Raw genomic sequence first — 15,191 nt, 5'->3', positions numbered from 1 at the left:
TATACACACATACACACAGTGTATATAACTGCCTCCTCATTTTAAAACACCACCGCACGCCACTGATATATATATATATATATATATATAATTTATTTTATTTATTTTGAGAAAAGTACTCTTATTATAAAAAAAAAAATTTATTTGTATACTGCACTTTGTCATACATTGACACATTGAGTTAGACATGACTTGCTATTCAAGAACTGTTCCGACTGATTCAGAGATTGAGTTGTTCAAAATGGATTTCAAGTCTGTTTCATGAGTCTTTTTGACTGGTTCATTAAAAAGAATATTACATGATTAAGATCTGGTTCACAAGTCCTTATCATAAGGTTTTTTTAATTGATTACCACATATGGTTCAATATTGTGATCTAGAAGATTGTGTTTCACACCATTTCCATTTCCCTGCAAAAGGAATTTATCTACACCTGTCTTTGTTGATGCAGTTCATGGGCTTTTTTCTCAAGATTTGATCCGCAGGATTACACAATCGTGCTGGTTTTTCAAAGAGCTTTAAACACACCTGCTGTCATGTTTGACTGAATTCACCTCTTGTTCTCTGTCATTCTTTCTCGCTCACACATTTTCTTTTGGTGTTAATTTCACACCTGAGGCAAGGCCATTTGTGACCCCAGAACCTGTGCATCTCTGGAGGGGAGTTGAATTCTCCAGGGTTCAGGTCATAACGTGACGTTTCCAGCAATATTGAAGTATTTCTCTGTAAAGTGAGCGACGTGCATTGTTATAGTTCCTTCCTGTTGCCTCTGTAGGTCTTGACGTACATCTGAGGAGCCATTCATGATGTGAAGGTGACCTAGTTCATGTTAATCCAGAGTGGAGACATTTCTGATTGAAAAGCTGACTTCTGAGGTTGTTTCATCCCCAAAGCATGTTGGTGTTCCCAGGGCCTCAAAATCAGGAACATGCTAAGCTTGTTTGGAATGTAATCAACCTGGTCCCAATAATCATGTTGAAGTAAAGTTCAGGCTCGCTTGAAGCTGCAATTAATGAGGGATATTATAAGCATGCCCCAAAACAAGATCAGATGTACGTTTGGGCCCAAGAAAAAAGAAAGCCTTTGCTTTTTCATAATGCTTCTAGACGTTTCCCTCCTTCTCATCCTTTTTCACTGGCTGGGTGGTCTGCCCTGAGAAAAAAAAACATGGTTATTTTCAACTGTAATACAATTACAATGGTTTGAAAATATTCAACGTATGTCTGTCTCATGAATTGAAAACCATTGTTAAATTGGATTATAGCTTATAACTTGTTACAGATTGTTTTTCACATATTTTCAGTGTGTGGAAAAATTGTGAAAAGCCTAAGGGTGCTTTCACACCTGTAGATCAATTGCTTTGTTCCGAAACGGGGATTAAAATTATTACAATGTTGCTTTTTATTCTTGGTGTGGTTCGCTTTCACACGGCAAAGTTTCTAAACGGACCAAATTTGTTAATACAAGTCACGCGCGAGTAAACTGTTCTCTCATAGATCAAAACATACACACAGAATTATGTCAATAGTACCCGTCTCGAAGATCATTCTCGTAAACGCAGTCAGTTATGTTTTAAATGAATGTAAACAGCTGAGAAAGAAATCGGATGTTTAATTATACCACTGGATCTTAAAGGGACAGCAGCCTATAGATACGTGCTGCTGAATATGTCACTAATGTTAATCAAACAACAAAACACAGCTATTGATCTAAATTTAATTCATGCAGTGAACACTATGCAGTGTTATTTTACACTTACTTATTACATTTCTGTACCTGAATACTACTGTTTATTTTACTGACTGTTCACTTGCCTTTAATCATGTTTGAACTTTCTTAGGCTATAGTTTTTGCTGTGGTATATGAAGAAGTACTTAAAGTGTATGGAAGGCAAAGTTACACTGATATCAAATTAGTGTCATTCATTTTTTTGTTTGTAGTATGTTCACATTGATGTTAAAATTACATTTTTGTTTTTGTGACATTTACAAAAGTAATTGTGTACTGCTAAAACACTGCTGGACACTTTCAGAAGTTGTAGTGATTCTTTCTTTTCCAAGAAAGAATGTAAAACAAATTGGTTATATAATTTTCATTGACCAAATTTGTTAATACAAGTCACGCGCGAGTAAACTGTTCTCTCATAGATCAAAGTTCCACGGTTTATTTTCCGGGATTCCACTTAGCTGTCACGGCGGTCCTCTGTCAGGATGGAACGACAACAGCTTTGCGGGCTTATTGTTGTTGTTGTTTTTTTTGTAGCTGTCCTTATATTAATTTATCATTTTGAGCAGGAGTCCAGGATTGATCGGGAAAACATTTATAAAATGCACCTACAAAGAAGAGCAATAAGACCGCATTATAAAATAAAGTGTGCTTTGATTCGGATTGCTTTCTCACTACAACCGAACCGCTCCAGAGTTCGTTTTCAATCGAGCTGAGACCACCTCGTTCAGGTGATCTCGGACCGATTGTTTTGTTGCGGATCCGAGCGCGATTGTCGTGTTCACATATGCCCAAACGAACCAAGCTAGGGGGGGAAACGGGCCAGGTGTGAAAGCACCCTAAGTCTTGTTGCCACTCACAACTAGGTGGGAGAGAACTTGGGGTTTAAAACCGGTAAGTTCTTAGAAAAACACTGGAAATCACTAACATGATTCTGACTTCATTTTTCTTTGTTCATGTGGTACAAAAGTAGAAAGCACACTCTTAAAGTTGGTGCCTTGTAGTTGAGGGTCACTCGATCCATTTTTGTTGGGTTCGTTCTATAGAAGAATATTTTTGAAATGTCTTGTTACAGCTCGTTTTGCTTGTAGGTTTCAGACTTTGATTCTTCCCCCTAAATAATAAGGGGAATCATGTGAGTGCCATTATGTTTAACCTTTGTTACACACTTTCTGAAATGTACTGAAAATGTACCTCAATATCCTTATACTTTATATTTATACAAAAAAACCTTATATTTTTTTTGCTGGCGCCAATGCCACAACTCATGTAAAGTTTTAAAAACAGGACCATCCCCTTGTAATTCACAAGCAAAGCTTTCACATTTGTGTATATTTTTGGCCTTCAGAATATCTTCTCTGGCAGAATAGTTCAGTGAAATATGGTTGAATACGCCTTCGGTACTTCAAAGTGTGATAGTTGACCACGAATGAACCCTCCTCCCTGCTTCAGCATCTCAGAAGAGCTTCAGAATCACGCAAACTGTCGTCCAAAACACATCACACCAGTAGGTGATTTGCTTGATTATGTTAAGAGGAGTTGACTGATTACCTGTCTGAGACCTGGTTCAGAAAAACTGTGAAGTCCTTGTGAACCATGTTGCCTGCTTCTCTAGGGTGCTTGATCCTGGAAATGGAGAAGTCTTCTATTCTCGGAGGTCGGGTAGAGAGCGCGTGAAGAATCGACAGCTTTGAGAGTCAGGCTTGGACGGTGTTCAGCAGGACGCTTTGAAAGGCTGCTTTTGTCGCTGTTCCTGTGCGGAGCTTAGGTGTGCCACACAACGACTCTACTGCCAGTGCAATAAAGCAGCCAAGCTCTTACACACACGTGTATGCTTACAGATGTACTTGTGTGCACACTCATAACTCATAGGCCTGGATTTGAAGGCTGTGAAGAAGACTGCAGGTGTTAAAGGGTGTCCTGAAAGGCATTTTGAAGTCAAGTTAACAGGACATATGGGAGCCTGTACATGTGTTAGCGTTTCCTTTCATCGAGGCTGGAGGATATGATTGATTATCATGAGACTGTGCTTGACCCTGTGTGACGGCAGTGAAAGTTATGACTGTTTGTCACTGAAGAATTCTGAGGGACTTTTTATCATGCTTCTTTGTTTCTTGTGGGTTTTTCAACTGCTTATTTATGTTAACAAGTGAATACATTTGTAAATAAATAAATTATGCAATCATTATTCCTCACCACATGTGAGTTGTAGCTTGATGAATTGAATGTGATAAGCTAAAAATACAGTTTACTGCAAAATAATACAGAGAAAATGTCTTTGCATGCAAAAAAAAAACATACTTTACAACTAGTGTCATCTGGGTTGACAAACGAATGACTCTTACTAGTCGATTCTTTTAACGAATTGAATCAGTTTTATGAATGTTTTGCTGAATGAACTAATGTGTACAAGTTATCATCTGGCTCACTCACTGAACTCCACATCATTACATTCAGTAAAGTTTGAACTAAAAAATTCGTTTTTTGAAATGTATGTCTATATAATTCAATTTTAATAAAATACATTTAAATTTGAATTTAAAAAGTCTAAATATTGAACTTAATTGTATTATGAACATCAAATTGAATTATAACTTAATTAAAATATAACAAATTATTACCCAAATAGTATTGTTTTTATTTCTGTAGTTAGGACCATTTTGTTGCATTGTCCATGCATTTTGATTCAGTTGTGGGGGGTTTGATAATTTGGTGGTGGACGGAAAAGTGTAAAACAAAAACACACACACACACACACACACACACACAGCATACAAAACTGTTTATTTAGTTTCCAACACATTAAGCTGTGGAGTTTGAAGCAACATTTAGGCCTAATGTTGCATTTAATTCCCCTTTTCTCCATATTATTTTCTGTTACCTCTTAAATCTGCTTATAAATAAACATACTAAAAGTTTATAGAGCATCATCTGAAAGTCTTCTCCGTCACTTTTCTTCTCCATTTCATAGTGGGTGGCAGGGTGAATCAGGAACTCAAATACACGCGGCAGAAGATCGGAGAGGAGGCCATGTTTAGTCCTCAGCTCATGATACAGATGCCACGACAGGAAGGTGCTAACATTCTGACTGTAGAGGCACTGAAGCAGCACCTCGACTCTGCCATAAAGGCCAGCAGAGTGCATATTTACATGTACAACAGGTAACGGCACAACAGCTTCTGAACAGTTATTTCCTTTTGGGTAGTTGACGCATAACATGTCATTGGACTTTTTTATCAACCAAAAATGTAGGTTAAAATTTGGGAAAGTGTGTATTTTAAGTTCTGTAACTGGTCACTATGTCTTTTAAGTTTTCTGCTTTAATGGTTGTTCACAAAATTATAGTTCAACTAATTTCCACTGTTGTGTTTTCAGGCAATGGAAATTGGAACATTTATGCTTCAAATCAGGAGAAATTGTTACAGAAACCAATTTTGTGGACCAGGTAAGTAAGAATGGTTACAATATCTTTTTAGATTGACGTTTTAGTAGAAATGATTAAAATTCAGAGGAGGACCTCTAAGGGCTTGTTACAGTAATAGAGCATTAACTTTTCAGATTATAGAGAAACTGCACCCATGTCTGATCATCACTCCTCTAGACTGCTTCTGGGAAGGTGCTAAGCTACATTCAGGAACGGTCTACCTCCCGTGAGTTACACACACCTTTCTGTATTTGCTTGGAGCCTGTAATGTTTGATCCTGTCCCATCTGGCTCTTGTCATCAAGTTGATTTGCCAGAAAGGCCATTTTCATACACTAAACACTTCACTGACATGTCCTTCCTGTGAATAGAGCCATGTTGAAAACCAATAAACAAGCAAACTAAATTTAAAGGAAAAAGTTTTTCCTTCCAACCAAGAGAGGTGGTGAAAAGACGATTTTATAGTGTTTATTTAATAAATTACCTCTTTACGGGTAATTTATTTAAAAACTTAATTCAGGCAAGATGTTTAATGTGATTTAAATCATTTTTAGTCTCTGTATGGTGAAATTCAATAATCAGTGAAACTAGCCGCTGCAGGCCTGCCAGAAGAGAAAGAGAGAGGGGCGATCAGAAGGAAACATACAGAAAAAAGGAAAGAATGATAGAAAGAGGGAGAAATGAGAGAAAGATGGTGCAAGGACGGAAAGGCAGAGCGGCTTAGAGAGTCAGTCAGCGGAGCCGTGGAAGTGGACAGAAAGTGGGAGGGTGAACTCAGTGCGAGGAAGGCCTTTTGAGGATAGAGTCAAACATATGGATGGGACGGGAGACCATGTAACGATGCAGCAAGAGAAAGAGGGTGCTGAAAAATCCAACTGAGACAAGATGGCAAGTAAAGTATGGGAGGTTTGTGAAACTGCTGCGTTGGGCTGTTAGTTGTGGGGAGATGCCAGGCCCTGAGCGGGATTACCCGGCACGGTAGTATAATTAGAGGGGATAAAGATCAGATGAGCGGATTGATTCTATTTTCTCAAAGCTGTTATTATGGAGGCAGGCAGAAATCCAATCCCAGCTACATTAGTGCTGCCACCGCTGTGACGTGCAGCGTCCATCAATCCCTAAGCCGTCGGAATTCCATCCAGTCACCCTTCATCCGCTCCCCGTAGTTATGCCGAACTACTTTAAGCACATCCAACATCCCATAAGCAGGGCTCAGTCCGTGCTTCTCCTTCATGGTTAAACATACACTACCGTTCAAAAGTTTAGGGTCAGTCAGATTTTACTTTTTGAAAGAACGGAATACTTCTATTCTGCAAGGACTTATAAAACTGATCAAAATGGACAGGAACAGGATTTATAATGTTCCAAAAGACTTTGCTGTTCTTTTGAACTTTATGAAAGAATCCTGAAAATTGTTTTACAGTTTCTGCAGAAATATTAAGCAGCACAACTGTTTTCAACATTGATAATCGTAAGAAATGTTTCTTGAGCACTTAGAATTAGAATTATGATGATTTCTGAAGGATCATGCGACGCTGAAGACTGAAGTAATGTTGCTGAAAATTCAGCTTTGCCATGGCAGGAATAAATTACATATTAAAATATATTAAAATAGAAAATAATTATTTTTAATTGTAATAGTATTTCATAATATTACTTTTACTGTATTTTTGATCAAACACATGCAGCATTAGTGAGTTCTGCATTTTAAAAACTTCAAAATGTAGCAGATCAACGTCAGTTTTACAACAATGAACCAATCCTAAGACATTTTGGATAAAGCAAGAGTACTCAGTGTTTGCATTAGCAACGGTCTATGGGAGTTAATGTGCCTATAACCCCGCTTTCAATTCAATTCCATTGTGCTTCATCAGACTGTATTTGATGCTGTAAACCCCTAAGGCCACATCAATAAAATAGTTTATTTTTTCCCGTAGTGGCAAAGACCAAGTGCAGTGGACCAACTTTGATCCGATGGGATTCATTGCTGAGCTGAAGATGCTGAAGTATCCGGTGGACAGCTGGGAGGAGATGCTGGTCAAAGCAGAGGTGGGTCATGGCTATATGGACCGCCCCTGCCTGAATCCCGCGGACCCCGACTGCCCATTGTCAGCTCCCAACAAGAACATGACACGGGTGAGTTCAGCATACAAGGGATGACATGGAGCAATAGCTGAAAATAATTTGCGATTATTTGTTATTCTGTGTTGGGTGTCTGTTTTCTGTTTTCCCAGTCATAGGCTACAGACAAAGATTCACTAATTAAAGCAATGTTGTTTTGCAATTTGAGCGTGTCTCAGATTTATGATCTGTCATATTCTTAAGCCTTTTGACGTGGCTCGTGTTCTGACTGGTGGCTGCTATGGGCTTTCCAAAAAGTACATGCAATGGCAGGAGGAGCTTATCGTAGGTGGGATCAAGAAGAACGACAGCGGCAGACTTCTGAGGTAAGAGACAACTTTGGGGTTTTAACGCTGACGGCATTTAGAGAAATTGATTTATCTTAATGTATTTTACTTGTAAAGGGAATAAATTATTGTTGAAACCATAGAAGAGTGAGAAAGGAAAAAATGAAGTGTGTCTTTAAGTTTGTCACAGTTTGACAATTTTGGGACATTACGTGGCAGTGGATAAAAGATCACTTTGTCTTTCCCTCTCTCGTACACACTCACATGTACAGTGTGTAAGGCTTGTGTTTTGTTTCTTTCTTGGCAGATTGTAACCATTAGTAAACTGCATATTAGTATTCATTCCCACAGACTGAAGGAAGCCCACACCTTTAACTCCTAGAGCGAAACATTTTTTTCCCCAGACCTCTTTAAGCTTGAGTGGGGACAGAATTCAGCATCCTCATTATGAAAGAACATTGTCATACCTCCCAAAAATGTTAATACACAACAGTGGTGGTGGCGGAAAATATTCTCTAGTGGCTTTGGAATCGTCCACTGTGATTTCTATGAATCTTTTCACTCTGAAAACCATGGTTTTCTGAAAAGAGAACGTCAAGGGTTTTTCTTTCAAGAAGTGTTCATTGAACAATAGTAGGTTGACAAGTCCACTTGAGGGAGTCTGTACTCTACAGTTGGGGCCGTTTTAGCTCATCTGTGGAGCAAAGTGACAGGCAGCTGTTTTTCAGCATGTTAGTGGTTCTTTTCAAGGTTTTTATCCCCAAGTAGTGACAGACAAGGTCAAGACTGTGTTTGCTGTAGAATTTTGTTTTTGCAGCAGCCATCATCACCCCCAAGAAAAGAAACGCTAAACGTTAACCAATAAAGTCTTCTACAGCATTTTTTTTAATTAAAAAATATTTATAATAACAAATTCAGAAACTTTTAATAACCTTAAAAATTTGCATTTTAATATTGCTTTTACTAAGTATATAATGGCATGTTTCGAGACAGACATAACGAGTTGATTCACTGAGGATATGAGCTGATTCAGTTCATGATTCAGAGTAAAGAGTTTTGGGTCAATTAAGTTGATTCGGACTGATTCAGACTGTTGCCTACAACGTCAGGGGATTAGAACCATATAAACAGATGGTTCAGTATATTGGTAATAAATACATTTTCTGAGAATTTATGTTTCAAGCTTCAACCTGCAAATATCAAAACTTTTTTTTGTGTGGAAAAAAAAGTAGATTATTTTGAGTTTGTAGCAGTAGTAAGTTTTGGGACACCATGTCATAAAATTGCTACCAGAAATAGTAGACCATCTGGAGACTTTTGGCATACTCAATATTGGAACCATGTTGGAACACACTTATTCCAATCTCACATCTGTTCAGCAATGAAACACTTGGTCAGTTTATACTGTATGTTCAGTTCACCTTTTCACTCTACTCTTCCTCACAGTGCACAGGCCCTTCAGACCATGTTCCAGCTCATGACCCCAAAGCAGATGTACGAGCACTTGAAGGGCTACGAGGAGGTCTCGCACATCAACTGGAACGAGGACAAAGCAGCTGCCATACTAGAGGCCTGGCAGAGGAGATACTCTGAGGTAAATGCATGTCTTTCACCACGGATCATCTCACGGAATGGATGTAAAGGTGCTCTGTGAATGTCCAGACTGCAGTCTACTTTAGTGGACATATTTACAGTGATTGTTTCTGCGGTAGTATTTGTAGTAATTCAATCTTGCATCAAGTTTTACTTTGCTTAAAACTGGATCTTGTTAGGAACCGTTTAGGAGGCCCAATTCATTCCTCCAGCCCAACGTTGTGTTTCCTGGAACATGCACTCACATACATGCACTCATGCAGTGTGAAGGCATTCATCTTGAGTCATAAGTAATATATACATTCCAAAGGGGCTGTGTCTCTTGAGGGTAGGACCCAGCTGTTTAAGTGCAGTCCTTCAAAGGCATTGACTTCCCTTTTTTCGCTTCTTCATACTTTAAACGCTCAGGTTAAGTATGAGCTTGGAAAAACGGGGCACATCTGTAAGGTCAGGAAAGGTTATGATGGGACAATGTAGAAATGTGTGCGCTAAACCCTTCACATGTATTAGATGTTTTACGTTGTTGCATCGAAAACATGACTTCTGGAGGTATTTCAGTCCTGTCGCAACCAAATGCATTGCTTTTTTTTTTTCTCCTTCATTTTTTCTGTTAGTAATCAGGGTAACACTTTACATTGAGGCGTCATGAGCTAACTAATGAACATTTTAATAGTATTTACCAATCTTGCATGTTAATTATTACCTACATATAGCATTTCAAGTTGTATGAATTAACATTAATGAATGCATGCATGAACAAACATGAATTAACAAATCAACTATAGTAGTTTTATAGTGAACATTTGATATATTCTTACAGAATTTATTAATAGTTTAATTTGTTAACATTAGTTAATGCAATAGGTGTTATATACTAACAATATTTTTATAGCATTTATTAATGTTGCATAATGTTAATGTTTATATTTTACATATAATATTTCAAGATGTATAAATTAACATTAATGTACTATTAACCAATTTAAATTAACAATAGTATATTCATAGTAAACTTTATTTGGTAATCTTTAATTTAGTAAATTAACATTTTTAAAGCATTTATTTACCTTGGTTAGTTGTTAATTTGTTGGTTGGTAATTTATAAATGTACTATTTGTAAATTCACGTTTTTGCATAATAAATTTGTTTTTATACAACTTGACTTATGTATGCCATTATGCAAAGTTACAAAATTTTGTATAATACTATACTATTACTATACTATTCATTGTTAGTTCATGATACCTAATGCATTAAGTAATGTTTACAAATTGAACCTTATTTTGAAGTGTTAGCAAAATAATTTTAGCATTCTTTAATAACAGATTTGCTCATTTATTCTGAGGTGGCAGCATTTACAGCACAGCCTGTTTTTGCTAGAGTGGGTGTCCATTGCAGAATCAACCCCTCTTGGTGTGGTGGCCCCAGCACTTGTGTGTCTGTGTGTGTGTATTAGTGTGTGTGGTATCTGTGTGTGTGTGTGTGCATGTTTAACAGGACCGTCTGGAACACATTAACCCGCTCAGCACACAATCTCTTTCACAGCTGCCGTCCCATTGGTGGCTTGTGTGTGACATCATCTGGTCTCTGTTTTGTCAGCCCTGACCTCCGCTTGGCATAGGGTTTCCTTCTGGTGCGTGTGTGTGCAGGGCTGAACATGTGTGCATTTGTGGATGTGAGTGTGTGTGGTTTTAGGGCGGTGGGGCTGCGATATTCATTTCTTGGATAATTGTGCTGCTGAAACATTTGTGGGACTGTGTTATTTCCACGTTATTTAATTAGTTTCATTGGCCTGATGGAAAATACAAAACAAAGAAAAGATGAGCAGTGAGAAGATGATAGAAAATGAATTAAAGCTAAACAAAATGTTTTACTTCTTTCTTCCATCCTGTTTGTCCTGTCCAGGCTGTCCAGCAGAGTGTGTCAGTAAATTCGTCTCAGAAAGTTCTCACGTTCACCACCACCACCCTGGAAGACATCCTTAAGTCCTTCTCTGATGTCAGTGTGATCCGTATCGCCAGTGGCTACCTCCTAATGGTAAACTAACTCCTACATCTCCAGCCTTTTTTGTTCAGGTTAAAGCACAACCTCATTAACTATACTGTGCTGAGGGTGAGTAAATGACGACAGAAATTTCATTTCTGGATGAACTGTCCCTTTATTTAGCATGCTAACAGCATATTTTATCTGTTAGATTGCTTGGATGGTAAAACCCTTTTGGAAAAGTTACATTTATTAATTTCACCTATTAATTTCATACCCTTTCAAGCACCGCTGCTTTAGTCATTCACATTCAGACAGACTTACTTGGCCATTATATCGCTTTTTTATTTAATTTTTTAAGTCCCACCACAGCCGTTGTTTTTAAGACACTGTTCCCTGTGAAATAGAAGTGCACTGTAGTGTACTTTTAAAAAGTGTACTTATTACAGAAAAAAAATACGCTTGCAATTGCAATTAAATGATAATGTATTATTGTTTAAATTTAAATTGATCATATTAAATGCCGCTAGTTAAACTTAAAAGAGTGTTTTTTACCCACTTAGGTAGGGCTTAAGTACCTCTTTATATGTAATTTCGGCCCCACTTTATATTAAGTGGCCTAAACTACTATGTACTTACATAAAAAATTAAGTACAGTGTACTTATTGTGTTCATATTGTATTGCAAAACACTTTTGCTGCTATTAAGGTGGGATACGGGTAAGGTTAGGGACAGGTTTGGTGGTATGGATAGGTTTAAGGGTGGGTTAAGGTGTAAGGGATGAGTCAACTGTGTAATTATAAATGTAATTACAGAAATTAAATACAGATGTAATTACATGCAGGTATTTTTAAAATATAAGTACAATGTAAAACATGTATGTACACAATAAATGCATTGTACCAAATTATTAATTTAAATGTAAGTACATAATTGTTAAGGCCACTTAATATAAAGTGGGTCCGTAATTTCCCAATTACTTCTATTGTCCTTTTACACATCTGCAATGAAGCTGCAATTTAGTAAATTTAAACTAAATTCACTTTAAATTCGATATCAAATAACAAACTACAGTTAAAATGATATTTTACACATTCTTTAATATGTTAGTCAATGCATCAAAATAAGTGTACTTTAAAGCATGACACAAGATTATTTAAACAGTGATTTAAAACGTATTTTAAAGTATGTGTTAACAAATATAGTCATGAAGGTGTACTTTGTACTTTTTAAGATTTTAAGTACACTACAAATGCACTTTCAAACATGCACAATTTTATTTTCACTTGGGATATTAGATAAAAAATATTCCAGTTTATAAAAATGTGTCTCGAGACCTCTAAATTCATTCTGTTGCAGCTCTGTTGCAATTTTTTATGGAAAACGGCCTCAAGATATGTGTCCCGTTGGGGTCAGATGCGCCTGAAACAAGTATAATTTTATAGGGACCTTTGAGACTGATAAATCAGCTGGTCAAAGCTGTGACGAAGCAGGTTATGGCACATGTTGTACTGCTAATGTGAGTTTTGCAAGTTTGAATTTTCTGTCGCTCTCTCCTCTACAAGTCAAAAAGGCTTGTAGGACCATAAAATGTAACAACAATTGACCTAGCCTCAGAATCAAACAATCGACTGATCACTGCAGTACGATATATCGTGTGAAGGAGTTCGTAGGGATAGATGTTTTTCATTTTAAAATCTTGTTTTTCGTGCTGAAAATTCAGACTTGGTGTGTATAGGCCTTTAGTGTTATGTTACATGCAGCTTGCCAGTGCATGCCTGACCCTGCTGTGCCATGACCGCACTCATGAGAACAGCGCTGCAGTAACATGATAATGTCAGATTAACGCTATAGCTATGTTATGTGTGTGCAGCTTGCCTATGCGTGTCTGACCATGCTGCGGTGGGACTGCGCCAAGTCTCAGGGGGCGGTTGGGCTGGCCGGAGTGTTGCTGGTCACTCTTTCTGTCGCCGCTGGACTGGGACTCTGCTCACTTTTGGGCATCTCCTTTAACGCCGCTACCACACAGGTACATCGCACGCACATGAGCAAACATGGACACCATCGGTAGTGTAACATCTTTCACGTGTAACATGCTCTTCTGTTTTCATGTGCTTAAAGGTGTTGCCGTTCCTAGCCCTTGGTGTAGGGGTGGACGATGTCTTTCTCCTGGCTCACGCTTTCAGCGAGACTGGCCAGAACAAGAGGATTCCATTTGAGGTGTGTTATCTCATCCCAAACATCCTGAAAAGCAGGGAACACAATTAAAAAACAAGAGTTTTCTCCCACCACAAACCCTCAGAAGCGCAAAAGTGACTACACATCCAAAGATAGTGTCGAGACAAGGCAGTCCGTTCAGAAATGAGGGAGCTAGCATGTTATCAGGAGGAAGGGGGGTATATCAATGCATACCCTCATGTTATCACTTACATAAAGGAATGTGTGTGTACCTGCCCCGGCCTGTGATGTAACTTCAAAACACTGGCATACTTTGATCTGCTGAGGGCCACTGTGTGATGTGTGACTCAAGACGTTTCTAAACAAAACAGATGAAAAAATGTACCATAGTACTACCATTGTTTTGTTTTGATTTTAGATATGGTACCATGTTAGTACTATTGTTTCCTATGACACACTTTAAATTAACAAATAAATAACAGTATACTTACAGTACAGACGCTCGGGACAGATGACGCATTGTATTATTTGCATGTGTTTTTGAGTCTTACAATTTTAAACATTCGAGTACTCAATTCAATACCTGCACGCTCTTTGTGAGACCCCTTTCTGTGAGCTCACATGCAAAGTGCATGCACATAGAGCCGCATCTGAAAGCGCGCGACTTAAGAATGAAGTTGTGTTGCACCTTATTGCGTGTAAACAGCCAAATACATACAAAATTGTCAAAATGCCCGTCTTGATGAGTATTCATGTAAACAGTCGATTTATACTAAACATTGTCAGTATATTGGCTATTTAGTGAATGTAAACAGTTGAGAAACAAAACTTGTGTGTAACAGTTAGATCCGTGCATGAGGTCTTAAAGAGACAGCAACCCAAATAAACCTGCTGCTGTCTGTCATTAATGTTTATTCATACATTGAAGACTAACCAGTGTTGTTTTAAAGTTAAATAGATTATTCGGTTTCTGTGGTATTTCTGTACCTGAATATTACTGTTATACCTACCTGAAAAACTTCAAGCACAGTTAATTTTAGTTGTATCTTGTTATTGTATTTGTTTGTGCCATTGCTTTATCTATTCTTATTTTATTACTGACTGTTTACTTGTCTTTTTTAGTTAAAATATATTCAATTCAGAGTTTGAAATCAAAGTTATTTTGAAGTATCTTCCTCACTGTTGAAATATCAACACCATTATAAATTGTAAAACACAAATACACTGGGTGACGAAACAGTTAGGTTGGAAGATTGTAGTTTAAAAATATGTCTAAAAATACCCTTACTTCCCCCCCCCATTAAGAGCAACCTATAGGGGGAATTCCCCCCATTTTCCAAAACGAAATTCAGGCCCTGATTATTATCATTATTACATTTTTTATTAAGCGTCTTTTAACTTCAAAATGACATATGAACAATCAGTCAGTAATGATACAGATTTACATTTCACAAACCTTAAGTGTTAAACACTTGCTTTGTTTGAAGATGAAAATAACTAAAAGTAAAGATAACTGGAGACATACTCAGTTCATTCAGTAAAGGATTTGTCTTGCTTATTCAAACCGGTAACTCCTGAATATTTCTGAACTGCGTATTAATTTGAAGAGCAGCTCATTAGAGTCATTTGTTCATTCATTGGTCTATGCTGGTACACTGCAGTACAATATTTTTATTCTTCTTAGTTTTATCCGTACCTTTCTATTATATCAAAGTACTGTGGTATTACCATCTGATATCATCACTTTACCGTGGTACTGCCAGGTGTTAATCTTTAATCAATTTCTGTAAAAACCAATACTAGCACGGGCATTGAGGATTTGAGTTGTTAGTTTGATCGTTTTTTTTTTTTTTTTTTTTTTTTTTTTTTTTTTTTTTTTTT

The 15,191-nt window shown here is 37.4% G+C and overlaps 1 protein-coding gene across 1 annotated transcript in view; it reads left to right on the top strand.

The window, feature by feature from the left end:
• Positions 1-15,191, top strand: part of LOC107689274 (protein patched homolog 1-like) — a 74,239-nt gene that overhangs the window by 22,875 nt on the left and 36,173 nt on the right. The window contains exons 3-11 of the mRNA XM_016487222.1: positions 4,697-4,886; positions 5,101-5,170; positions 5,284-5,375; positions 7,086-7,284; positions 7,474-7,595; positions 9,003-9,150; positions 11,055-11,186; positions 13,006-13,161; positions 13,254-13,352. Coding sequence (XP_016342708.1) covers positions 4,697-4,886; positions 5,101-5,170; positions 5,284-5,375; positions 7,086-7,284; positions 7,474-7,595; positions 9,003-9,150; positions 11,055-11,186; positions 13,006-13,161; positions 13,254-13,352 — 1,208 coding nt within the window. The remainder of the gene's footprint in view (positions 1-4,696; positions 4,887-5,100; positions 5,171-5,283; positions 5,376-7,085; positions 7,285-7,473; positions 7,596-9,002; positions 9,151-11,054; positions 11,187-13,005; positions 13,162-13,253; positions 13,353-15,191) is intronic.

Source organism: Sinocyclocheilus anshuiensis, unplaced genomic scaffold (assembly GCF_001515605.1).
Source record: "Sinocyclocheilus anshuiensis isolate Anshui unplaced genomic scaffold, SAMN03320099.WGS_v1.1 scaffold1255, whole genome shotgun sequence".
Taxonomy (NCBI): Eukaryota; Metazoa; Chordata; class Actinopteri; order Cypriniformes; family Cyprinidae; genus Sinocyclocheilus; species Sinocyclocheilus anshuiensis.
The sequence above is the reverse complement of the archived record's forward strand: the minus strand, read 5'-3'. Positions and strand labels throughout refer to the sequence as shown.